Source organism: Lingula anatina, chromosome 10 (genome assembly GCF_051362555.1).
Source record: "Lingula anatina isolate TDL-2025a chromosome 10, LinAna3.0, whole genome shotgun sequence".
Lineage (NCBI taxonomy): Eukaryota > Metazoa > Brachiopoda > Lingulata > Lingulida > Lingulidae > Lingula > Lingula anatina.
Window position 1 is genome coordinate 19,236,698 of NC_141776.1, and position 27,412 is coordinate 19,264,109.

The 27,412-nt window shown below is 38.4% G+C and overlaps 1 protein-coding gene across 1 annotated transcript; it reads left to right on the forward strand.

Moving 5' to 3' along the window:
* Positions 1-3,288: 3,288 nt before the first annotated feature.
* LOC106179836 (zinc finger protein ZIC 4) lies at positions 3,289-22,683 on the forward strand. The gene is made up of 2 exons (XM_013563621.2): positions 3,289-4,553; positions 18,050-22,683. The coding sequence occupies exons 1-2, from the start codon at positions 3,419-3,421 to the stop codon at positions 18,577-18,579; spliced, it is 1,665 nt and encodes a 554-aa protein (XP_013419075.1). The 5' UTR covers positions 3,289-3,418; the 3' UTR covers positions 18,580-22,683.
* The last annotated feature ends 4,729 nt before the right edge of the window (positions 22,684-27,412 follow it).

A 27,412-nucleotide genomic window follows, 5' to 3' on the forward strand; every position in this document is an offset into this window, starting at 1 on the left:
AAGCCTCTAACAAGCTGTTTTACAAATAATGATAAAACGTTCATGCGTCTTTATCGTCTATGTTACAACAATCGAACTAGGATAGCCCAAAACTCAGCAGGCAGCGAGCTCGGGATATAGGTCAAAGAAACGCAGTGAGATTACGGCCCATATAGCGCATCATCCTGAACATTGACTGCGAGTAGAAGAAGATTGAGTCGGGTGCCTCTATCTCCGGCACTATCTTCTCTTCTCCTGCAGCGTTCTAATGAAGCGGTTAAGTGCTCCACCTTCAATCCGATCCCTGTTGTCTCTTCGAATCTTCCATACGATCCTAATCCTTGTTGCCTCCTCCGCGCGTGAGATCTAATCCTGCGTAGTGCCCGCAGCTTTGCCGGGGAAAATGACAAGGTTTGCACGTGAAACTGACATCAGCGTGCCACATTGTGTTATGTGAAATCAACGCCCAAGCACGTGTGTTGTTTGACATTTATTATATTTTTTTCAGTGATGGAATTCATCTGTGAATATGACAGATAAACACACGTCAGAAGCGAAATTTTTGGGTGCTTTCAATTTTAGAATCAACCATATAAAGATCACAAAATTTTTTCAATAAGAAAAAAATTTAAACAAGAAATAAAATCCAATTTGACTAATTATAAATGCTCATGGTTTCAATTGTGATTTATACGTTATTATGTAGAAAAGAGAAACCATAAATACATTTCCGAAAAAAAGAGATATTGGTGTTTTAAAATAAAATTTATCTACAAAAAAATTAAGTTTTTGCTTTGGACAGCAAAGAGCTTATATTCAAATCGTTTACTTTAATTAATTTTACTTTTATATTCAAATCGTTTACTTTAATTTTAAATCTTTTATTTATTCACGTTTTTTATAACACTCGTGTGTATTTTTTCTCTTTTATATTTTTTCTGTAAAATTCAGTCAATGAGACTCTGTACACAATATATTGTTATATGAGAAATTGAATTAAGTTGATAAATTTTGCACTTGATTAAACTTTAAGATAATACTTACTAAAACAAACAGTAATTGTTGGATTTATATACATGTAGTGAGCGACTGATAAAATAAGATTATAAAATTATAATAAAATTTCCAAAATGTTCATTTAATTACCTGAAATTCAACAAGAAATTGAATATTTTTAAAGCGCTCCATCTCCTATTTATCTAATTGAAAAAAATTATGCTATCGAAGTTGGCTTTCAGTATGTAATTCTTTAAAGTAAACTATACATATTTGCACATTTCACTGCATAATAATAAACCATACATCATTAATTTTTCACGCATAACTCTATGTCACCGGCTTAACACGATTATCTTTCCGAAAAATGGGGAAAATTAAGTGTATGTCTTCTGTAAAGAATGTCAAAGTAAAAATAATCCGTCACAAACAACACATCAATGCGGTAACCAACGACCTCCCTGATAACAATCACGTCAGCGTTGTCATCCGCTCTTAACTCTACTAAGGGACGTGGCACTTGATTGTCACCTTGCTTGACATCAATCGAACTATCGGCGTCCCTAGATCACAGCCACGATAAACTGAAGTGTCATAATTTAATTATAGTGTCATCAAGGTGCCATGTAATGTCAAACAAAGTCAAGTCACTGCCAGATAATTCCCAATAGACGTGTCATACAAGCAAATAGTGATCGGAGTGATCTGACATTTCAATCTAGAGACTGGGACAAGGGTCCCATAGCTGATCTTTTTAAATCATAATTTTCGACCTTTCGATCGCGGATGTGGAGAAGAGTACTGCCTGACACGATCTTTGCTCTCCCAATGGCCCCCCTTACTTGCTTGAGATTTTTTTTTCGTCAACCAAGAAGAGGTTGAGGTGTTTAGAAAAATCCAGCTAGAACTGCTGATGCGTGCGTTAACTTTGATGGGGGAAATGCAAAGCTCCACAACGACAAGGATCGTAGGGTCACCCCTACATTAAGGTTTACGTACACGTCCCTGTCAATGTCCCTGATCCGCTCTTTGTCGCGTTTGACTCAATCCCTTCTTTATTCTTCCCCCTTTACCAAGCAGCCCGAGTCTTTAAACCCATTGTGCTCAGAAAAATAGTTTTCTCCCTCCGTTTTGGAGAAGTGACAAGTAAGTAAAGTGCAACATAAAGGGACCCATACCTTCCCACGACGAAGTGAGTTGACGAATACCTCATTATGGCTCTAAATCCCTGCTAAAGGACCTTTGTGAAGGTATTTCGCTTTGCCGTAACCTAATGAGCCGAGGGGGAGTCGTAAAGAGGGGGCTAAACGGTAAGACTCAGGGCAGCCCAAATCGACTTGAACATCACGGTAAACGGAGCACTTCAGGCATTTCTGACGACAACACTCCAAGGTTAAAAAATCGGAGCCATTTTAATCCCTTCTCTGTATAGAAGTGATTGTTATAAAAAGAATTTGACGTACTCGCGACTCGCAAATCCCTCTCATTTTCTTTATCACGTACAACAAAAGTGCTTTTGCCTTGTCAAATCTTTTTTTTACTAGCTGATTGTATTGTAGGTACAATTTTCTCAAGGTGAATTCTTGAGAAATAATATCCGTATAATTAAGCGGGTCGAATTTTGTTATTATATTTTAAAGTATGTTATCCAGTTTAACTTGTACAGCCCATACAGATTCTCAATCTTCGCATTGTTTTTAAAAACACTACTCAAACCCCCTCGTTGATTACATTATTTCAGAAAGCTACAATTAAAGACAGCCAACAACTACAGATAAATCTTCCTGAATTTCCCGAATCGCAATTTGCGGTCGCGAGCTTTACACTGGAGAAAAAAAGAGGAATTTCAATTTAAATGCCTCAAATTGAATTGAATTTGATGGGGTATAGCTAAGCACGCTTACGCTACATAGTGCAGTGCAGCTCGGATCTGATCAAGTGACACCTCTCATTAAGATGCCAAACTCTAGCCAACAATTACAACACCCTGCTGTAACGGTCAATTGAGCACGAGGTTCTTTAACTGTTAAAGATGTGCATTATCCCTTTAGGGCAACGCTCATCGTGGCAGATCAAGATAACCATCTCTAAAACTGACTCCGCGATAGCCATGTTTGAAAATAAAGAGTTAACTACCACATCTTAAAACAACTAAAAGTGACGGGGGCTTGACAGCGGGCTTCCCCTGCTTTGACACTTCGGGATTAATGTCCAGTCCACGCATGCGCACAGCGGACGGTTCTCGCCTGTGTGTTTAGATGATCGCCTAGGTGTCAATCACTTGGTTAACAGCCAATGAGAGCACAGGAGTTGAGTGTCTTTCTGCTTTTAGCATGCTGAGTGAGTAATATGGCATAGTGCGTGTTGACTTGGTAGTCCGCTCTCTCATTGCGCTCCCTGCTGCTCCGGTTTCTATTCGTAACTCGGATCGACTGCTGAGAGTATGACAGAGTCTCTAGCGGTTCATATTATGGACCACAGTTTGGGGAAAGGCAATCCGAGTTTGAGACTGCTGGATGTTCACAACCTGCACAACAGTCCCTCTGCTTCCTCTCAGCCTCCACACCAGCTCTCGCCATTGAATGGCACGGTGTTCACAGCACCTGTTGGGAAGTCAGAAACGCAAGCCGACATGTTAAACCCGTTCATGGAGAGCGCCCATACGGCGGCACACCACTTACCCCCAGGGGCACTTAAACTCAGTCCGCCGCACCCGATGTCGGAGCACGCCGCCGCAGGGGGGCAGGGGAACCCCCACTCGCACCAGTTTGGTGCCCAGAGCAACGGGTACGGCGTTCCCCACTCGCACGCCGCGCACCAACTAGGGAGCTACGCCGCCAGGGATTTCCTGCTCCGTAGGGAACACATGCCCACGTTAAGTCACGACCCCAACCCGGCGGGCCACCCCAGCATGTTCGCACCCTCCACCGGGGGGTTACACGCACCCCACCACTCGGAGCCGGCGTCCAGCCACGTGCTTTTTCCAGGACTTCACGATTCCGGGAGTGTTAACGGCCAGGTGAGGCTAAGCATCCCCGGGGCGGACATGGGCTACCCCAGGATGGACCAGTTCGGCCAAATGCCCCCGATGACCAGCCCCCGGGGACAAGACCACTTCAACCAACACCTCAACATGAACATGAATATGAATCATATGAACATGAACCCCATGGGGATGAACCCTCACATGAATCACATGAATCATATGAACATGGGCCCCCACGGCCCTGGGGCGTTTTTCCGTTACATGCGGCACCCGATCAAGCAGGAGCACACATGTATGTGGCTAGACAAGGACCAGCCGGAACCCAAGAAACCCTGTAACAAAACTTTTACCACGATGCACGAGATCGTTACCCATATAACCGTGGAACACGTTGGAGGACCTGAACAGACGGATCACGCCTGTTACTGGCAGAACTGCGCCAGGGATGGCAAACCTTTCAAAGCCAAGTATAAACTTGTGAATCACATCCGCGTCCACACTGGAGAGAAACCGTTCCCTTGTCCCTTCCCAGGCTGTGGGAAAGTATTCGCCCGGAGTGAGAATCTGAAAATTCACAAACGAACACATACAGGTGAGACCCTAGTTATCATTGAATGGCTTATATTTTCCTCGCTTTTAACTTTTTTTAAGATTTTAAAGGCGCAAACAAGGTACTTCAATTGATCGCGATTTTGTTGGCATATTTCACTTGAAATAAAATCTTAATGTGTTACTATTTGATAGGTGAAATTAAAACGTAAAACAAAATAATAAAAATCTATTTTCACGCTCAAAAAAATAACGCGCAACCACAGTAAAAAATGTATGTTTCTTGTATGTTTAGACATTAGTCACCTAGACATTGTTTTAGTTGCAAAATCCAACCATAGTAGGGAAAATACAATTTGAATATGCTAGGAGGAAGACAGTCGTACACAGCTAAATTTATCAACAATTCAATTTCGAAATTTTCTATTTTTTATTCAATACATTAAACCCTGTAAAAGCACCCATTTTTTCCTTTTTTCTAAATTTTCCTTGATTTGTGATTACACAAAATTAAAAGCAAAAATATTTTTTACACATTAAATTTTGTTAAAAGTACGGCTGTTTGATATCTGACTATAACGAGTTGTTATTTGCTACATTTTACACTAACCCAACAGTGCCAAATAATTTCCATTTTCCACCATTAATAACAGCAAACAATTCCCAAAAGTAATCGCTAAAAGTGAACTAAATTTGAGCCGTGAGATCTATCGAAGATAAGGACCGGAAGATCAGTTTATTTATTTATCTAGAGCAAGTCAACCGATCACAATTTCGTCTAATAAGCAATTTGTGGTCGAGGCAAGCAAGGTAAATAAAGCAAAACATGCCACGGATTATTCCGTGTATTTAAATCTGACGGCAGGATAAGCTACAGCTTGGGCGAATTGTGAACATTTTCTCAGATCACATTTCTGCATAGTTTTCACTTGATATGATCATGGATAATACTGACGATAAATATTTAATAGAAACTTGTAAGTGCTACAGTAAAAACCAGACTAAGTGGGAAGTAAACGTCAGGTATATTTTCAGACTGGACAAAAATATTACAAAAAATATTACAAAACTAAGCCAACCCCAAAATATGTTTTAGAGATTTATTTTAAAAGTTCTGACTTCTGGGTGGCTCTGAGTTCCACCGCTCTTGGCTACAGGTATCACGGGCAGTAAATATTCCTACGATCTCATTGTCTCAGAGGGAATCTGAAGTTTTTGACTTTGGCCCACCACGCTAGCGGTGCGTTCCTACACGGACTGTGACATGTTCTTGCTCATCTTCTTACGGCGTTCTTCTCGCCTCAGCAGCATCTGTCAGTCGCGCAGTTGTTGTTCCCTCTGAGTTCTGACGAAAGTTAGGTCCGACAACTGCTAAATAATCCTCCGCTTGAATGCATGGGATTCCATCATGGCGTCGTTGTAGAAGTTCACGGGCTATTTTTATTTGGGACAAATTTCTGCCATGTTACTTCCACCTTGGATAAGCAGCGGTGCTAGGCCAAGAAAAAATGAGATAAAATAGGTTGTTGTTTTTTTTTACATTTTGATATCCACTCTCATAATGAAGAAATAAATATCCTTATCATCAGTTTTTCTTACATTGGACAATTTTTGTCGTGAACTTGAAAGTTGACATAATTTTCGTGACAGACGACTTTAAGTTGGCATATGTCTATTTTAACAAGTCCTTTTATTTACCGCACTAAAACTACGGCACAGCTATCACTTTCTTTGATATTTTACAGTTGAATTGGCACTGAAGTACCAGGGGTACAAATCCGCTGATAGGAAGTTCATTGATATTTTCTCTCATTCATTGTGGCAGTTCTGTGAAGTGTTGTGAGCGTGTTTAGCACGCTTCCGCGCTGATGAAATAGTTAAGTCTTGTGGTGTTCACAACTTTGCCGAATATTAATAGCGTCTCGGAAATTCTTGGTTCATTTATATAGCAAAGTTATCATATGTATGCTGCCAAAAGCACACATCAGCGTTTTTATCCGAGGATATCATTGCCTATGATCCTCTCATTAGAACCTATTTGATTTAATTTGATTTGGGCGGTAAGACTACGTCCCCGGAGAGAGATACAAACCTCTTCAACAATCAATTAGAAGGATTACAAGACTAAGGCAAACATGTCTTCGATATTTAGAGCCTTCTCAACTTTTCACCTGCGGCTGCAGTAATGTAACCATTAAGCAGCGGATTATTATTTATTAAACGGGAAATCCTTATTACCGCCTATGAACAGTATCGAAATTGTTCAGTCCGCGTAGAAGGGTTATTAGTCTCTAATCCCCAAATTCCTTGTCACTTAACTAGAATAAGGGCAGCGTTCTTACATTACGCAACGGGGGATCGGAACAAATTAAACAGGAAATTCGTTGTCGTAAATTCGGCCCTGTATCCTTTAGTTTTATATTGATGGGTGTTTTGGGAGGAATAGAAGTTTTGGAAAGGGATAGGGTGATGATATGCTTCGAATACAAAACTAAAATTTCTGTGAGAAAAGTAGTAATTCGGTGTCCTTTCGATAATATTCTCAGCCGGGATACTTCGAGAATTATTTTTACAATTCTCAAACACGAAAAATGATTGTTTCTAAGCGATCGGCGTAAGAATTAAGGAGGGGCGAACTTGTAGAGTTGTTTGTATGCTTGCATCTTCCTAATATTCATCAATTTTCTACAGTGCATTATTCTTTAAGAGCGATTGACATATATATAGAGAGCACGATATTGTCGAAAAATACAATATTACATCCCTTCCATGCAGTGTTTAATACAGTAGTCGTAAATAATACCATTTCTGTCGTTTCCTTCTATTGCTGTGCTTTTTTAAGTTCTCAGTGCTCAAAAACACTGATTTATAATTTTCTAATTAAAATCATTACAGTATCTGTGTTAAGGTGAATTCCCCATTAACAACTTCAAAGTTGTGAAGTGTGTTACAGCGGAAGAGGAATATGTCTAACAATTTATGATACCAATTAAAAGTTTCTCTAGCCTTTGTCCGACCCACAGAAGAGGCGAGATAATTTATTCAGTTTCCAGGTATAATTTAACCGAAGAAAATAGAAAAACACGTGGGTGTTATAAACACCCAACATCAAAGTACATGAGTATACGAGTTGAGGGACAGAACTCCAGATATTTATTACACTATGTCGGTCAGAGCCCAACGAATTCCCTCGTCTCTCTTCCAATTAAATGATTCTGATATTAATTTATGTGGTTTCTTAAGACCCTTACGTGACTTCCCTCTCATTATTCGATTATCTGTATTTCTGCTGAGTGGTCTTGAACTGTCTTAAGACTGTTATTACATTAATTTAATGGCTAATTATTACTCAGATTCATTTTGTCTCTGCAATGGAGCGAGGTTGTTTCTTCCTGCAAGGAGTGGGTACGACTACCAGTTACAGTAACTGGTGTGATGTTAACCACTTATATGTGGATGTAATCGTACAATCAGATTACAGGTGATTGGTACCAGGGCCTCTTTTCTACGTGTTTCACTTGATACTGTCTATTGTGTTACAAAATACGTTTACTTTGAAATGTCTTTGACTTCATATAAAAAAGCATTTACTGGCAGTGCTTTATGTGTGACGCGGAATGACTTCTAATGCAGAGGTAACGTCAGAGTTTTTAAGGAGTTTGAAGCATTGAAAATTATTATCTAAACTTTCTGTAAATAAGGAAAATATGAGACACACTTGTGAAGCGAGGAGATTCTCAAAGCAGTAGGTGAGTGGCAATGGCACGGGCACCAGGCCGCCATTGACATAGCGGTGAACAGGGGTTTTGTATAGACCAATGGAAAAATGAAATCGGCAAATATTGTTAGGCCCTTAAATGAGTAAATATGTCTGTTATGGATTGCACATGTAGAAAGAGAATTTGTATGTGCTACAAATGGACTTGGTCTTGCTTGTTAAAACCAATTAAAATGCTTGATATATTCAACGTGGTCTTTAATATAATGACCAAAACGCCGCAGTAGCTGGAGAGGTCGGGAAAAACGCACCGAGAAGCCAGAGCGTGGGGTGAAAGCCCATTACATTTCGGATCATTGTTCTTAACACATACTTTTATAAATGTTTGCGATTACCCACTGTTTAAACCGTGTTCGCTCAGCTGTTGGTTGACTTGATGACTTTACCAGGCGCGGGCTGGGGCAGTAGCAGCGGTCCAAGCACTCGCTGGCTTACACCCCGACATAATAAACCCTATATTTCTCAGTCCGCAGTGAAACCAATAGATTGACAGCAGTGGTAAAATAACAAGCGGTAGCACCAACGATTTATTTCCCTCGAATTAAATTTATAGCTTCAACTCTGTTCTACTAAATAGCTTGGTGTCTTTAAAATCACTCAGCGAGGCGATTAAGACGCCGAATTCGGCAACCTGTTTCTCTGGAGTAAGAAGTTCGTCGTTGTTGTTCGGGAAGGGAGGAGGGGGTATGGCCGAGTTGTTAAATGGTGGAATTTTCTGGCCGATTTTGAGGAGTTGTCTTGAAAACGGTTGTCCGCCTGCAGAAGTAGCTCTATCCACATGGGAAAGATTAAGGCGCTTTTGGTTAAACAAGCGGAAAATCTTCGCGCTGTCAACTCTATTTAGGAAGCATTCGCATAATATTTTGATTATCACTCACTCGTAAACGGGGGCACGAAAACCCGGCGCATCCGCCCGTAATCGCGCGTTTCCGCCTCTCTCTGGCATCCTCTCCCGTTCTTCTGTTCCTCAGGGTGACGGGCACTGAACACTTGCCCCCCTCCTAGAACGCTTACAAGCCTAACCTGGCAGCTTGTTCCAGCCTGGCGTTATTCTGGGAGATTAAACAGCTTAAATAAACACTAGAAGGGGGAATGGGAGAAAATTGCAAAAACAACAATTCTATTCGAAGCAGTCTGGAGCGAACAAAGAAAGTAGAGATTCAGATAAGAAGCGGAAGAGGCATACTAAACCGCTAAGTCCTATCTCCCAAGCGTTCTTACTAGAAAAATCAACATGCCATTGCGATTAATTATTGTTATTTTCCGATTCGACAGTTTCAATGGCTATGATACCCTGTTTTCAAAATGACCCCGCTGTTTTGCGCTAAAACAGAGATGATAATGATGGCGATAATAAAGTTAGCTTGGGTAATAAACTTAAAGAGTTGTTTCTAACGTTTTTAGCCAAGAGAAAGTGTCGTTTGAAAATGTAATATTTTAATTTGTACACACAATTCATTTCTTTGTATTGAATAATAACATAAAATGTAAGTTTTAATCTGAATTATAAAATTGAGCACATTTGTCATTACGGCATTACATAAATGTCATTACATTTTTAAAATTATACCTCAACGTTTTTATACGTTAAGCAAACAATAAGACAATCAGAAATTTAACCAGTAAATCAACGTATTACCATGACACCAATTTCGCCAATTTGAAAACAAACTCAGACGATTTTAAAAAATATTAGTCCACGAAAAAAATTTGCCTAGGGCTTGGTATCCCCTTACTTTGTAGGTCAGTCGCCCCCGAAATTTCCCTTAAGCGGTCTCGGACCATTCTCATGCAAATGTTGACGGGAAATAAATAAAGCCCGAACGCCTCTCGCCCTGACATTTCAATTAACTATTAATTTGGCGCGGAGCTATCAAAAGAAGGACTAATTTCAGTCATAGGGTATCCCTTATCTCGCTTGTAGTAATTTTTCAACCTCGCTCTCCAACATGCAGCTCTGCAGCTTCAGGTGTGAAAAGTACGGTTTCTATTGCTATTTGCTATTGTGGAATGGACATTCTTCCCTCTGTCGGCGTCGTCTTTGTTCTCGGCTCTGGGACGCAGGAGTTTGACACTGCCAACACACCTTTTTTGTGTGTGCAGACGACATTGGAAATATTTTTCAATATGTTGGGGTCTTATGATACTGCCGGGTCTTTTTTGTCTATCTCTTTTTGTATGGAGACCACATCAATATATTTCTCATATTGTTTAAGTCGAAAAGCTACTTATTGTGAGGTATTTTTCTATCTTACTTTAAAAAAAGAGATAACTTAGGAAATACCATTGTTCATTTCTACATTTAATTTTATCAATGCTCCAAGTTCTGTTAAGTTTCTTATTTTTGTATTGAGGCGCCTTTGAAAATGCCCCTCTTCCTTAAGTTAATTGTCCCGATTTTTTTCTCAACTTGCTCGATTCATGTGAGAAAGACTCTGAAATGAACTCGTCATTTTGTATCTCGTTATTTACTAATTATTTTCCAAATCCTACTTGTTTGTTACAGGCACTGGTTTGGAAGTGTCCCTAAAATATGTCATGTAATTTATTCCATTTTTGTATTAGATAATTAGTTTTGGAACATTATACAGAAGCGTTCAAAGTCATTATAACGCTGATAACAATATCTGCAATGGAGTAATATAGTTGTTCTAAGATCTACCACACGTAATGCGATCTGCCGGGGACGTTCATATCAAAATAGTGAGTCATAAAAAAGTGGTGGGAGAATCAGCTCGGAGTTTTGTTTAGTGTGGGCTATAGGATTGAATGAGCTGACAAAACATTGCTATTAGATCTCAGTCTTGGTACTTGGTGGTCGGTTTTTCTTTTAAACAAACTTGTCAGTGTATTCACAGGCAAATATAGCTAATATTTTGCCAAAAACGCTCAATGAAGCTCTGATCATTGCCCGAGGACTTTGCGTGTCCTTCATAAAGTGTCATGAGTACGTGGAGGCATTTTATCAAAATCAACGAGCATCGGTGTCTAACCATCAAAGAAATAAATATCGAACAAGGTAACTTTAACAAGCATGAGAGAAGAAACGAGCTTCTATATTGTATTGTATAATAAATTTATCAGTGTCGAACCTTGTAGCGTTATCTTCGGGATAATATGACGGTGGTATTGTGTGTGCGTGAGACAGGAACATCCATCACTAGGGATCCCAGCTTTAGATTACACCGGGGGCAGGTCGGGGAGGCTTGTTCACCGCGAGTTCGACACGTGCACTGAGTGTCATAGCGGACCGCTGCTGTAATGAGATGTACGGAGACACCGAATGGGAAACTCTGAAGGGGGGGGTCTGTGCTTAGGATGTAAAACGACTCTCTCTCTCTCTCTCTCTCTCTCTCTCATTTGTACACCCATGCCTTCACCCACACTCACTGTCTTTATAATTTTTGAAGAAAAAAAGTAAGCACGGGTATCGCTGTCTACAGGGAATAACACACGGCACGTCGTGGAGTTTTATGTCGGGGTGAAATTGATGTGTCGTGAAAAGTTAGCATGTTTTCACAGGCAGTGATGAGGGGTTAATGTTAGAACACTCCAATGACCCTGTCTCTACCTCTCCCATTCCCCTGGATTTATTTGGTAGTTTTACATGTTTTGTAAACGTCATTTTCCTTTGTTTAAATGATGCTTTCACTGTTTTGATGTCGTAGCAGTGTTTGCCATTGAGTTAATACGGCGATGACCGCTTGAGGAATGTTATAACAGCGCTATGACAAACGCGCCCATCAAACACCTTCGTATCTAGGCAGGCTATATCTTTGTTAAGTAAAAACCAAAAAGAACACAGATCAAAATTGTCACCTGTGTCACCTGCCCATAATGACATAATGCTACTAGGATAATTCCAAGAATTTTCACCTGTTTTGTAACAACAACAATGATAATAATTATCATAACAGTCATAACGTATATTCGGCACGAACATCCTTCTTTCAGAGGGTTTGCACGATGGGCGATTGTGATACAGCTTAATATTAATAATATCTGACGCAGGTCAAAGAGTTTGGGATATTTTAAGGGAAATTACTGACTTGTCCGCCAAAGCACGACCACGGGTCAAATGCTGCTATTTTCAGCTCCGCGTTCCGATTAAAATATGCTCATTTTGGAAAAAAAAGATCTAAAAAAGAGCTAATATCTAGTGTTTGTAAGATAAGATAATTTTTATTTTACTGATTATCTGCATTTTTTATTTTTATTTTGTAACTTCAGGATGCTTATTCATTCAGCTAAATCTAAAAATGTACTTGAATGTGAAATTAGGTAATATCGATTAAAATTCTTAAGGAATAAACATATTTGTTTTGTTACGTAAATTTTCTTGACAAATGTCATTACTTTTAATCAAGAAATATAACAGTGAAAATATGAAAAGAGCCACGTAGTTCAACGTCACTGTGGTAAAAAGTTACAGTTTAGTCTATTATGTCTATTATTAAAGCTGTAAAATGATCAAAACTCCCACGCCGAAAATTAAACCCGAATATTTTATTTCATTTCCGCCTTATTCGATTCGTCAGATGTTGGGCAAAATTTGTATTTAGCCAACGGGTCTCTGTGTCGCAGTGAACTGGTTGCCCCGACCTTAGAGAAGACCTTTATTAGTCATATTATGTGACAGGTGACAGAAAAATAAGGAAAGGGAGGGAACATTTTAGCTCTTTGTAGTCGCCACTCGGTTAATTAAGAAAATGGGATGTTGATGGGCCTTTCTTCTGAAGTTTGAATATATAAATAATATCATGTGTTATTTGAAAGATTTCAGGCATTAGAATTCCATCACTTACAAAATTATAATATTAATAATATTTTCAAAACGACCCCGTGAGTTATATGTGTTTTTATTTAATGCATGTGAAAAAATTGTGTCATTCAATTTAAAAACTAAAACACATGCATTTAGAAATATGTAGAAAAGTTTTGAAAAATCTAGAATCTGTCACAATATTTTTAAAAACAAATGGTGATCTTAGAATCTCCCACGTACATTTCACTAGAAACCTAGAAAAAATATAATTTTTTGCGTGAATATTTAACAAGTATTTAAATATTTCCCCAAGTTACTAAATATTAACTGCTGCTCTGTTGCCTTTGTTTTGTGTTCTCTGTTTATTGAGTTCGGTTTTCGTGTCGATAATGACCCAAGTCGCGTGACGTTGCACTGCACAGTGACGGTCTCATTCTTCTTGGTAAAAGTTGCGGTTATACTCAAAAGTCTACTCGAATTTATGAACAGCGTCACATACATCATTATTTGTTACATTGTGTTAAGTTGAAGGGCCCTACCTTAGTTTTCAGAAATATTTATTTGTTCATGTTTTCTAGATATCATTGGCTCATGTATTAGCACTTTGTGTGATATATATGAGTATGTATCTTGGCATGTCCTGCTGTATATGTACTTTGTGTCCTGAAAAATATCGTTAAAATAAAACTTGCACCCTTTTCGCACTTATGCTGTCTTCCAAATATTTAAAATGATGGAGACAGGAGCTAAATAAAGAGTTAAATTAAATTTTCTCATTGTCGATTTGAACTATCTCTGCCTTTGAGTTTCATGATCTATGCTTCTACCAAATAAAATCTAAAGATTAATTAATACCTTTTCGTTAATATATTGTAAAATAAATTAATAAAATTCAGTAAATTGCGTAGAAGGCATCTTTATTTTAATGCTTCAAAACACAGCAGCAAATATGTAGTGTTTTTTAAACATTTATATCTTTTTTTTTTTTTAATAATATCCTGGCTTTAAGAAATAGTAGATTTATAACACTCTGGTCACCGGGCCCGCTGGTTGTCTGTTCCAACATTATTTTATACTTTTTAATTTTGAATACCATTTTAAAGGCCCTGATATTCAAGGTTTTAGATTTTAATTCTACTAATCTCGTCTCGTTCTGTCCTCGTGTGTTGCTAGCAGGAGGCCTTGTGTTCTAAGGAAGACGTCGCAGTTGCTAAACGAAAGTAATGAAACAGAAACTTCTCCACCGAGTCCAATACAGTTATTAACAACCTTTAATTAAATCGATCAAATGTCTCGATTAAGAAACCGTCTGTTTCTCTAAGTGACTATGTTAGACGTCTGACCTCGGTAAATGTCTGGAGGGGAGATTTATCAAACACGACGAGGCTAATTCATTCAATACTTCGTAACATTCAAAAGAAGAATTTGTAGCAACAAAATATGGTATTGTTTTGAAATTAAATTAAATATTGCAGACAGAAGATTTAAGTCTAGGCAAAGATAGAATATGAAATTAGAAACACAGCTTTGTTAAAAATTTATTTTTAAATTCAAATTTTTTCGAGGGGAATGAAAAATATAGTGTAATTCTTTATATAATTAACATTTAACGCGTATCATTGTGGTTAAGGTGATGGTTAAGGGATACCACAAATTTGAAACGGTCAGCATCGTAAGTTAAAATATCAAAAGACCGTCATTCAATAGCAACTTAATACAGTCCAATATCATTAAGTCACATGAAAGCGTCCTACCTCCTTAGAGTCTACTTAAAATTTAATTAAATGCTTAGAAGAGGGTTGGAGGTGCCATCATTTCTTCACAAAGAAAACCCCTTTTGCTGATGTTTGATGAAAAAAGGAGTTCAGGGATTACTAGGTCACGTGGCAAGAGTTAGTCAAGAAGAAATAGGACGGAGTAATACAATCATATTCCAATCTTTAGCATAAGTGACCTGTTTTACTCGACTATAAACCCGGCGTTCCTCATGTGACTGTATATTGTTGTCGTGTCGCGGAGAAAGAACACTTGTTTGGGAAGCTAATTAAATTTCGTTCAAAAGGCTGGTGGTGTAGAACATTATGTACGAGTGCATTCCAGACCTTTCTCTGCCTTCCCACTTCCTTGTAGAGTTGGCTTAAATCTATTTTATCCTTTGAAGAACGATAACCCCGTGTTTGGAATAGTTGTGTGATTTACTCCCGTCCCCCCGTCAGCTAGAGTTGTGATCTATTTACCAATATAATCAGGAAGGGAGGTAAGAATGAAGATATTTATGTCAACAGACTTGTGGTTCGGGTTTACGAATGCCTTGACTATTTGCTGAACACGTATTTTGTTGACAAGAATGACAGTGCTTTAGAAAGATGAAACTGGATTTTAATGTTATCAATATTTTTATTATAAGATTTGCGCGTAAACACTGGTGGGGATTATCTTTAAAAAAACAAAGCTGTTTCCACATTATTAAAATAACAACAACTAGATAAAATGTTCAAGGTATTTGCCTTTTGCAGAATATCTCTTAAATAGTTGGTTTAAGAAAGTGTTGCAGAAAAGTTCCGACCATTTTCTCAGATTTTTTTCTTTGGAAAATACGCATAAAGTGTCAAGTGTAAAAGAAAATAACTCACGACAGCGAGTGCGTGAAGAAGAAAATGAATAATTGGACCACAACTTTAATTGAAAACCAAGAGCGAAAAGACACTGATCATTTTAAAGTGAAACTAATTTATAAATAATTCAACAAAACGGTTTCCTTGCCTCTCCTGGGCGTAACGTTCAAGGCTTTCCACGGTTTTTAATGTCTCCATTAAAGTAAAATTTAATAACTGTGTAGAGTTTTAACACCTTTGCCGTCTTAATTTTCTACCAGACCGATAACAAGCGAGGGGAGACATTTGTAAAGAAATTAAACATAACAGAAAACGTGCTCGGAATCCGAGTGGCGAATTAACCGCTCAATGAGCTAAATAGGAAGACGCGGCTCTTTCTAATAATTACAAACCTTATTAATTGCAGCATTAAATTGATATCTGGGGGGAAAACACGCCCGCGACACGCTACTCGCGGTCCGGCCATATTGTAGTTTATCTGCACGAGCTCGCTCGCGTTGGCGTGCCTTCAAGACGCTTCAGGGTTGACATAAAAAAAAACCTTAACTATCTTATAGTGATCTTAATACTTGGTGTTCATTTAGCGAGAGAAAGCGGGGAGAAAATGTAAGAAGTGTCATTAAGTGTATACTGTTCATCTCGTTGACATGCTAGCGAGACGGGGCTTAATCAATAGACAGCTTTCGCGTATAGTTCTTCTTATTAGCCGAGGCTTTTTACCTTGGGTTGAAAGGAAAATGCCTGATCACGCCCGAGGAATCGATTTTAGTTGTAACTGTCCGCTCCTGCAACGCACACATGTCAAAGATGTTATAAATAGTAGCAGTATTGTCGAGACTGGCCTAATTGTCGAGGCTAAATTAATCTAGGAGCTTCGGCAGTTTTTGTGAGGATAAAAATCAAGTATAATTATGAAACTATGCAGGCTCACAGCATGTTTATTCATAAATTAAGAAAATACATAATAAACAAGGCCGAATAATATCTAAAAATATAGTTTACAGAATAGAGAAAAGTAAACGAATTTAATTAGAGTCCTCTCTCCCAAAAAATTTGTATTATATACTGATTGCACATTATGTTTAAGACGCAAAAACTAAATTAAAAAATTTAGAATACAAAAAATGTTGTATTTGTATCAAAGTAGTATTTATAAATTTTAAGGTATGATAAAGTAAATAAAATATTATCTAAATACAGACAAAATGGCCATCCATTCTGTAAAAAAATTGACAGGAGTCTCAACCAAAATCTTCAACTGAAATAAAATAATCTTAAAATCATAAAATAGTCTTTCTTCAATAGAAAAAATATTCAGTTGATATATCACCTTTATAACAAGAACAACCGTCACTAGTTAAGCCCCCCAGTTGTAGTTTGCGTTGTATCTGTAGTACCGGGAAAACTCTGTAGCGTGTTCTACTGCAATCCTCGGCGTAATCGAAGAGCTAGAGCAACGGTAATAGCCCTTCTGTGTCGATAAGAACTGTAAGCCTATCGTTAGTCAATACATTTCTTTAATGATCTAGAATTCCCTCTTGGATCATGTGAACCACTGATAAATTGACTGAAACGCATTTACGATTGTTTTATTGGGGTTTGCCATGTTTTGGACCGGCATCGATTTCTAGTTGATTTTAGAGAAACAAAGAACGCCATGAGCCGCTGATATGAAAGATCCCATTTTCGTCACTACAATAGAGTACTCGCAAAATTTCCTGCTCTTTTAAATGGAGGGAGAGAGAAAAACGACCGCGGCATTGGTATTCTTTTGAAAACTTGCACATTGTCTGTTGCTAATGTAGTGTACGAATTACTCGTTTTAAACCTAGGTATTGTTTCTTGTTAATCCATTGTATTAACTGGTAGTTAGTCCTTTCAACCTACAACATTATTTCAGATTTATGCATTGCAGTGATATTGAATGAACACGCGCTTTGCCTGGTTATATTTGCACTTTAATAAACAGAGAAATACGCTCGTTATGAAATAACTTTTCTTGCCAGTAATTGCCACATAATAATTGTTGATTTTCTTTGACAAATGCAGCCATTTTTCACTGTGTGGCATATTTCAAAGCAATTTGGATGTCGTTTGGTTTCACCGAAATTGTATTCCATTGAATCATATTGACTGTGTTATAAATATGCCACCGCCAAGTGAAGTAAACGACTATCAATTAACGAACTTTTTTCTGGATATCCATTTTCCTCTTAACATTGGATTTCAGCTCCAGTGCACGATCAACCCACATTTAAATATTCCCTGAAATGTGTAAAATGGTCCCTTTCAGTAGTTTTTCTTCACAGGAAAAAAAGTATTACAAATTTTATGATTTTTCTTATTTTATATTTATTCAAATATTATTCTTTTCTTTTCAGGGGAGAAACCTTTCAAGTGTGAATTCGATGGTTGTGACCGCCGCTTTGCCAACAGTTCCGACCGCAAGAAGCACAGCCACGTCCATACGTCCGACAAGCCTTACAACTGCAAGGTGCGAGGCTGCGACAAAAGCTACACCCACCCTAGTTCTCTGCGGAAACATATGAAAGTCCACTGTAAGTCCCCACCGCCGCCCGGGACTACCTACGACGAGGACGGGGTCTCAGACCGCAGTGACAGCCCGCCACCTGATAGCCCTGCCTCGCCCGCTGACACCTCCACTTCGCCAACCTCCGCTGGCAATAACGCGCAGGCGCAGAGCCCGTCGACGTCACTGTCCATCGGTGGCCATAGTAACCACGTGACAACCAGCCATCCGGCCACCAACCTGAGTGAGTGGTACGTGTGTCAAAGTGCCGCTGGAATGCCAACACCTCCAAGTAATGAACACTCCCCAGTTCACCATCACGTGGGCATGGGACATATACCGTCGTTACACCATACGTTACAATCAGTAGCGCAGTATTGACGCCAGGAGAACTGTTCACCACGTGATCGACTGTGACGTCAGTGTGACGTCACTGACGTGGATACGGCCTCAGGCCGCGCGATCTGTGTGCCCCGTTGGATGGTTTCGCCTCAGGTAGGGATGGACAAGTCGTGTATAGTTAAAAGTGCTGAAAAACTGTTCAGAGATGTGTTTGATAAGATTTATGCCTTAGACGTACGGCTAGTTTTGGCCATACTCTGTGGAAAGACAGGAATTATTCAAGGACATGTACAGACTGATATTTTGCTACACTCAGAGCATTGCCATGACACTTTATTTTAAGCTCATAATTAAGCATACGATCAGGTCATTAAGTCATATCTTCGAGTTGGGAACTCGCTTTTAAAACTCAGATAACAAAAGTCAGTCGGTTGCTTTCTCCCTAAGTAGCGAGCAACATGCAAACTCCATCGATTGCCTTGAAAGCTATACTGCTCTTGCGGTACTTGGGAAATGGCTTTACAAATCAAGGTTGCGTGTGCCGCATGATAAAACGCACAAATTAATTGCTAGATGCCATTGTTGGCTCATTAATACAATTTTCCACCATTGCTTCGGGTTTATTTTCTGTGGCTTACTCGAACCTTTTAGTTTCATCCATTTCGGTTCAAATGATTCGTGAACTTTTATGCAGCCTGAGAAATGGAGAGAAATAGAGAGGGAGAAAAGCGTTTGCATAAATGCACTTACGGCTTTTGTGTGTCTGCAGTTTTATTATTTAGTCAAATTAGGCCTTACATAAGCGTTTTCAGAAACTGTATCTGCTGATGTCGGTTAGGGCAATCAAGCGGAAAAATGAACGCAATTCTGGCAAAACTACCAAAAACATTTTTTTTTTCAAAAGAACTTGCATACATTTTATAACATTGAAAACGTCCTGGTTTATAGATAAAGACAAGGAACTAAATTTTGTATGAATCATTTCTTTCCGGTGCGTTCATAGTTTCGCTTCACTTTCGGTGAATGTAGACATCATTTAAGCAGCGCCCAGATAACATAAAGCAGCGTGTATATTTCGTCACGTAAGGACGCCAGAAAAAGCCAGGTTGGGGTTAAAAGTCTCCCCTTAACCGTGAAATAGAAGGAAGACAGAATGACATCCGCCGAGACCAAGAAAACAGATGCTTTGACACGCGATGTTAAGAAGGGGCGTCACGCAAATATTTTTGCACTAAAAATTACGCCTTCACAGTTAGAGAGTTGTAAGAGTGTGACAGTAACACATCTTGTGGATGTCTGTCGTATAGTGTGGAGACGCACATTTGTTGTCGCCTTCTCTGGGCAGGTAATTTATATATGTGTAATTATATATCTTGATTCACGTGCGACATTGTAAGTTCGAGTTATCTGAGTTGAACTGTTTGACGAAGCAGGTTATTTAGTTTTCTCAAATAAACTGGTGCACTTCAAAGAGCAGCAGCTCCGTAGAAACATTCATTTCCCCTTAAAATGGATCTAGATCATTCAGCCAATCCGCAGATTTGGTGCTTTTGAACTCGCAAAGTGTGCAATAGTTGGCAATATCGTTAGGACCTTCCGTGGCTATCTGACATAAAATTCGACAGATTTGGTAGTAGGCTTATCGGTTTGGAAACAAGTTAATCTTTAAAATTGACAAGAAAAGGGCTTTGTGTTGGGGATGTTGCCTGTAATACAGGAAAATGGCAGAAGCGGCTGGTTGGTACCAGGTGTGGCATATAGAGATGAACTTGAGATCTCAGAGAGGATAATTTGTTGCCCAACAACTTGGATTTGGCATCAGCATCCTGTGCTTTCCTTTCTCCACATCCTCAAATCCCACACTGCCCTGGGAAAGTTTGCAGACCTGAAAAAATAGTTTGCTTTTGAACTTCCTGGGAAGGCGCACGGCTTCCTTTGGAAGCATGAAACTCCATGTTTCATTTCAATAATTATTCCGTTCGTAATGGTGCATCTATTAAGCTGTAATATTTTCACCTTGAATGAATGAAACGGCTTTTCAAGCAGGAGTACGGCCAAGTGTCGTAGGGTTTTCCCCCATGGCTTAAAAATAGCATTTTGAAAGTTTGGTCTCTTTGAAAAATGGTCGGCACCTTAAGGGAAACGAAACATTTTAGAGATATATAAATACAAAAGTTAACTCTAACGTACGAAGTAAAGAACCTGAAAAAGAACTAGTGGGTTAGTAAAGGAAGTGTAGTGTTGAACCGAGCCAAGTATTGGGCAATGTTTCAATGCAGGATTCCGTCATAGACTTAATAGAAGGCAGACTGGTCGGGTAATTCCACCAACTCTGAGGTCAGAATCGGGGTGAGTTTTCTTGTCTTTCCCTGCTTGTTGTTATAAGCGGTAGTCAGCAGAAGCCTTATTACCCTGAGCTGCGGTTCTCCATTACAATAGAGATCTTTAAGGAAATCAGAACCTTCTGGCACTACTTTACCAAATAAATCCAACAGCCAAGAAGCAGGTGAACGCTTCTTGATGTCCACTTGCCCATTAATAGCGGTCATTTCTCCAATTGGAACGCCGGTCCTTGCCCTGCGCGGCGCTAACAAGCCGCACGTGAACCGACTCGCTGTACGTTTAAGCTCGACCTTTAGGCAAAATTGCGTACAATAATCTGAAACTTCATAGCGCGTTTTAACATGAAGTGATGTTCTATGATCTGTAGGGTTCCAAAATTGGAATATTCCCAAGTATGCCACGGCATAAAGTGAAGAAATAACGTGGGTCAGCTGACAGGCTGTATATAGATAATATAAAACGTATATTGGGGCCCTTGTCAGTCAGTGCCAGAAATGTTGGAAAAAAAGTCAAGATATTGCTCCAGGTTCGTTGAACACTTTCACGGGGTAAATCAATGTCAATAGACTAAGTGCAAGAGTTTGATTCAGTTAGAAAAAGTTGTATGAAAAAAGCATATCGTTGGTAAGGCAGTTATTCTTGCGATGTTGTGTAATGGCGTAATTTCTCTTGGTTTTAGTTTCAGCTAGTTTTTTTGTATCGAGTTATTGTGTCGCAACCCCTCATAGGACAATCATGTGAATATTTACTGTTTTATTTACTGTTTTATACCTATTTATGTCAAATGAACACGCGATTCTACCGACTTACTTAAAGAAGCTTTATGATAATTATTAAGATATAAAGAACCATAGGTGCTAGTTTAGAAAGAGGGTACCTTGAGGGGAGATCCTCCCAACTGTTTTATTAATATTTAGCTAGCCTGGAGGCAAGAGTAATTACACGACAGGTTCCGGAATGGCGAGGTTTGTTTTTCAGAAAATTAGTTATTGGCGAGCCGGGTCTATAGTTACTCGCTCGCATGTGGGTACGGTTAACTTGGAGCTTTATCCAAACACCTAACGTAATTTGAGGCCTAGTAAAAACTTGGGCTTAATAATAGAAATACAAGGTTAAGAGAGGTTTCGGATGTCGGCACAATGCTCAGTGAGAGAAAGAATCCCACCACACGAACATCAGTAGGATTCCGATAGGAGAGCCATCAAAATAACGGTGTCGTCTCACCTCTGCCATATTGGAATATGTTGAAGTCTCGGGGCACCTTTTATCATCAAGCTATCTCATTGTTGTTAAGTTGATCTCAGAATTGTTTAGAAATATTTTGTTTAGGTCGATGTTTCTTGTAACTGACTATATTGTGAGACATCTTGTATTACTGATAATGGCTAGAGATTACCCAACTGGTGGTGTTCTGCCCGATATCTTGTAAGAAATTGCTCGGGGCATTTTGTATATATGAATATATTTGTATTGTGAAAAATACTCATGCGATCACACATTTGTCTCCAACGGATTCCCATCATTGTTTATTGTTATCCCTATGATTATTGTGCAGCAATGCCAGACGTCGTTCCATGTACAGACTATCTAGTCTTAGTTTTTTATAGAACCGATCACTGTCGTCTGCTCTAGAGGCTCTCGCGAGATAATGGAAACCAGACGAGATGTTATATGTGCTGGCATTCTCATGTCATGAGACATTACTGTAAATTGAGCTTACCGGTTGCTTTGTCATGTTGACATTTTGTCAGCCATTGTAGAATTTGAATTTGTAAATACACGATTTATTCCAAATATAAATTTGGTTTTTCTTTGTTGTTACTGGCTTTGGGATCTTAAGATAAGTAATTCTTATCGAGATATTTACTTAAAATATCCAAGCTGCTTATGACCATTTTTTAGTTTACATATGCGACTTCTATTAAATTAAATTATCTTTCATTCAGTTTTGAAAAAATATATACTAAAATGCAGCATTTTTATGAATCCGGATATAAATAAATAAGCAGATCTCATAAGAACTGAAATATAGAAATATATTTCACGGGAGGACTTTTATTCTGTTGTAAGGTCGAATTGTAAAAAATAATGTGCTTTCAAAAGCAGTGGCTCGTGTTCAGTTACAATGAATTGTCCTCTATTTCTTTCATATTTTATTTTTCTTTTTTGAAAATCAATCGTACGATATCTGTTATTTATTTAGGAAATGGGATGATTATTGTAACGTATAATACAAATACCCTCTACCAGGGCGACAGATTGATTTTCCACAGATGTTTACAGATATGTCTCTAGATACATAGACAGTCATTTTGGTCTGATGTCAGCTTCAGCCAAAAATGTCCACAATAAAAACTGCGGCCCTGGTAGAGGGTATAATACAAAGTGAGCTTAATGACAAAAGGGTTAAAACCACGCGCAAAAGATATCTGTTTTCAAAAACAATTACAGACACAATATTATGAAATACCAAATATATCACGATGACAACTACAGAGCTCAACTGAATAAAAAAAAGCAAATTTGCCCGAATAAGGAAGAAGAGAATTTGAAAATGCATATAGTGAATTCAAAGCGAACCAAACGAAACGTACTCAGACATTTCCGTAATATGGTACACTTTCTATTGAAGCAATCAAGACGTGGTATTTAAAACGCTCCATGTATACTTGTATAAGTGATTAACAATGCACTGAGATAATTAAAAAAAGTCATTGAATTATCTTATTTTGTGTTTTAATTCATCATTGGAAATCAATGAAAATAATTTTCTAATAATTCAAAAAATTGTTGATATGAAAATCTGAAAATTCATTTTTTGCACAAAAGCGACACATAGGTTTAACAAAATTTGGCAAGGAAGTGATACATTTTAGTTATAGTCCTTGTTGTAAAGATTTTTTGCTCACACTCTTATTTGGTATTCGAACCTAAATAGCAATAATGAAAAGAAAGATTCCAGCACAAAACACACAATAATAAGATTTAAAAATACGTAACATAAAGTAAACTAGTAAAGGGTTTAATTAAACTCTGTATATTTTCATTTCAAACGTTCCTTGAAGGCTCACAATTAAGAAAAAATAATGATAAAACCACTATTTGACACGTTACTAAATAAATGATATCAGACAAAATAGTGGAAAGTTTTTACTTTAAAAAATCGCATTAGTAACCATGGTAAGTTCTTGGAAAACTATCTCCATATTTTCTATATTATGCAGGTTTAAATTATACCCGTTTAGGCTAAGATCTTTATAGGGGAACCTTTCCTAGTGTCTTAGATATACCAAAATTTACTGGTTCTCACTTGTTGCTAGTGTTATTTTCCAGTCTTTTAATGGTGATAAAAGTGAAGACATGGCCCACTTCCCTCGACCTGCGCTATTAAATGATCCTTATTCAAATTAATGTCTGCCATCGTGCCTGGCCAAAGTACCACAACGCTGCCCTTGCCCGACCTAAATGACTCGAGATTAAATACATATAGAAACGATTAAGTTACACATATTTTTTATTATCTGGCGAGATGAGGTGAACAGAGAATTACTGGGCGTGCATGTCAGCGCCATCTAGCGGAATTGAGGACAAAACTGTTTTGGTTTTTGAATGCCTTTCTGGGGGAGTCTTAATAAGAGATTCCTTGTACTCTGTCTGCTTCACATATTTTACTTGAAACATAAATTAAGAAGGTGTCAGTTTTATGTTTTATAGCCTAGGGTAATTAAATCATTCCAGGAATTCCTTTGTACATAAATTATAAAATGTTATCTTCGCAAATATAACGTCTGGCGTTTACGTGTGTTGAAACAAGAAGACTTTTACAACAGATCTGAAGAGGGATTCTAAAATCAAAACAGCGCTACAGAAGATTAGTTGACATCTTATAAAAAATCTGCGGTTAGAAGAGAAAAACGGAACCAGTGTTGACTATTTTATACAAATGTTACAAATGAATAAAACATATTGATTTGGACACCGAAACATTGTTGGACAAAGCTAATTGATCTCTCTTTCTGTCACGATTTTTTGTTTAACTTAGCATAAGACGGAAAATAGTTTGCAAAAAATTACAAAAAATTACAATCTTTCTATCGATAGATGATAAATGAATACTGTTTTCTGGGGTTAACTTTTTACGGGTCATGTAATATTGCTTACGGGAGAGAAGGTATCTAACTACGAGAGTCATAACCATATTTAAATTAAAGAAAAGTTTGGTGTTCGGTTTGACAGGCACTCCCTTCATTCAACTAAATTTATGTCAATTTATTTCTGTACTGCTGCAATCATTACTACCAAGTATAACTTCAATGAAATGTGAAGATAAAAGTTGTCTACAGTAATTGTAGTAGGGCCTAATTATTAATAACGCTCGAAGTTGTAATGCAGAAAAAAAAGAATAAATAAGCATGATCTCATAATCTCGGAGTGAAATATCATGTGGGTTGGGGGCATATCTTATAGATAGCTTTATACTGAAGCGCGAATTTGAAAAATATCGGAAACAACGTACATTCGATTATTCTATTTGACTTATTTAATTTGAGCACATCGCATTAGTGTTCCAAAATTTTTTTTTTTTGTTATACTTTTTTATATAAACCTTATCTGTTCGGGACTTCAATAAAATGCTGAATAATAGACACCTGAACAAGCATTCATGCATATCAAAATACCAATTGGAATTATTTTTCATTTAAAATTGCATTGTTATTCAATTCTATTACCACGTTTTTGGTTACCGCCACAGTGCGCTTTGGTTTCAGTGGATTGACGGAAAAGGATATATATTTCCACCAACAGGTCAAAACCGACACATGAAAATACCATAGAGCACAGCATGTTTTCCGAAGAATTAAAAATAATAAATTCCAACAACGATCAGATATTTTTCATGTTCTGTATTTCTAGACATTGAGGAACACATTAACATATTTTATTCTTCTTAACTTGATTGAGAAATTTACTAAAAGAGATGATTTCTGAAAAAAAAACACTGTAATCTCTTTTAACTTCTCTCAATTTCGTCGCTGGCAGGGAAAATGATATATGTTAAAAGTCTTCAAGACTAACTAAACTGCGGAAAAGAAAATAGCTACCACTTGATTTCTATCTGTTCACACAACACAGAAAAAACTTCTCTTACGCACGTAATTTCCCAACTGCGTTGTAGGCATCCATTTCACCTGCCCCTCCCCTTTTAATAGCTGAACTAGTCAGTTTTCCTCATCAACCGTTTAATCCCGCAGCAAGTTAATTGCAGAACTAGTGGGGGAGAGTTTGTTTGACTTTCCAAGACCGTTATTTTACTTGGCAAGACTAGAGCTCAAATTCCTATTACTGCATCCTGCCCGTTCCATTAAGAAGACACACTGCGTCCCTGTAACGTTCTCGTCAGGGCCAGGAAAATAATTTTTCTTGGACTAAATTCCGATTTTTTGTGGATTAAATATAAATGTATGACGCTGCGTGTGTTTTGAACAGGATAGCGTATGTTCAGTTCGTGGGTCGTTTCATAATGCATCTCTGGGGCCGGGGAAGAGAGCGCCATGGCCCCTGTGTGTGTTTATTTCGACTGGTGAGAATTCCACGTGTGCTGTCAACATCTCAGCTGGCAGGTGCTTTCAGGGGAAATTATTACGAGTGGTTTTGTTGTAACCACCCAGCTTACTTCGAGCAGCTCACGCCGCCCGTTATTTCAATTTGGCCTGCACGTAATGGATTCGGCAGTAACCATCTTCACACGAGGGTCTACACGGCTGTCAGGTTGGCGGAGGCGAATATTTCATCCACGTGGAAATTGCAAAACCAGAAACGGCGCGTACACTCGTGTCAGAGTCGTGTCAGTTTCCCTGAAATTTACAAACACCGCAGCATCTCGACGAGGCCTCCTGCTGTTGGTTTGTTTTTTCAGCCCGTGAGATCTGCTTTAAGAAGGCTTCATCTCACACCTGATGCTCTAGTCAGTTTGATTTCCCCCCAAGTTCAGGTGCGAATTTGTTTAAAGGAATTTTGATCAAAGAATTTCAGTTAACGGTCACTCGGCTCAGCGGCAGAAGAAAGGACGTTATCAGGGCTTGTGATGGGGCAGCGTCGCGTGGCGCGTGTAGACGAGTGATGTCACGTTTTTTTCAGCCCCGAAGAGTTTTCTATAACTCCTGTTTTTAAGTCAATTCTCGTTTTATAGGCAGAAACGAAAGCAATCTCTTTGCCCGCTGAGAATGTGAATATAACTATTCTGCCAAATATTCCTGGTGAACAAAAAGATAAATGGCCAGTATTAGCACTGTGATCAGAAAATCTTCTAATCTATGCTGAGAAAAGATCTAATGAAACAAGATGATCGTGACATAACGATGCCGGAAATAATGTTAGTACCGGTAGCTAAAAGCAATTATTCACAATAACTGTGGAGAAATCTTACAGCATACACAGTCGAAATTAATACCACTGTAAATTACAAGCCGCATATCATTATTTTGATTTTCGAAACAGAAACCGTTCTCGCCAAGGCATGGAAAGTGAG

Coding starts and splice junctions, on each gene's coding strand:
- LOC106179836 (XM_013563621.2), top strand. CDS start 3,419: ATGACAGAGTCTCTAGCGGTTCATATTATGGACCACAGTTTGGGGAAA. Junction 4,554..18,049: donor TCACAAACGAACACATACAG/GTGAGACCCTAG, acceptor TTTTCTTTTCAG/GGGAGAAACCTTTCAAGTGT.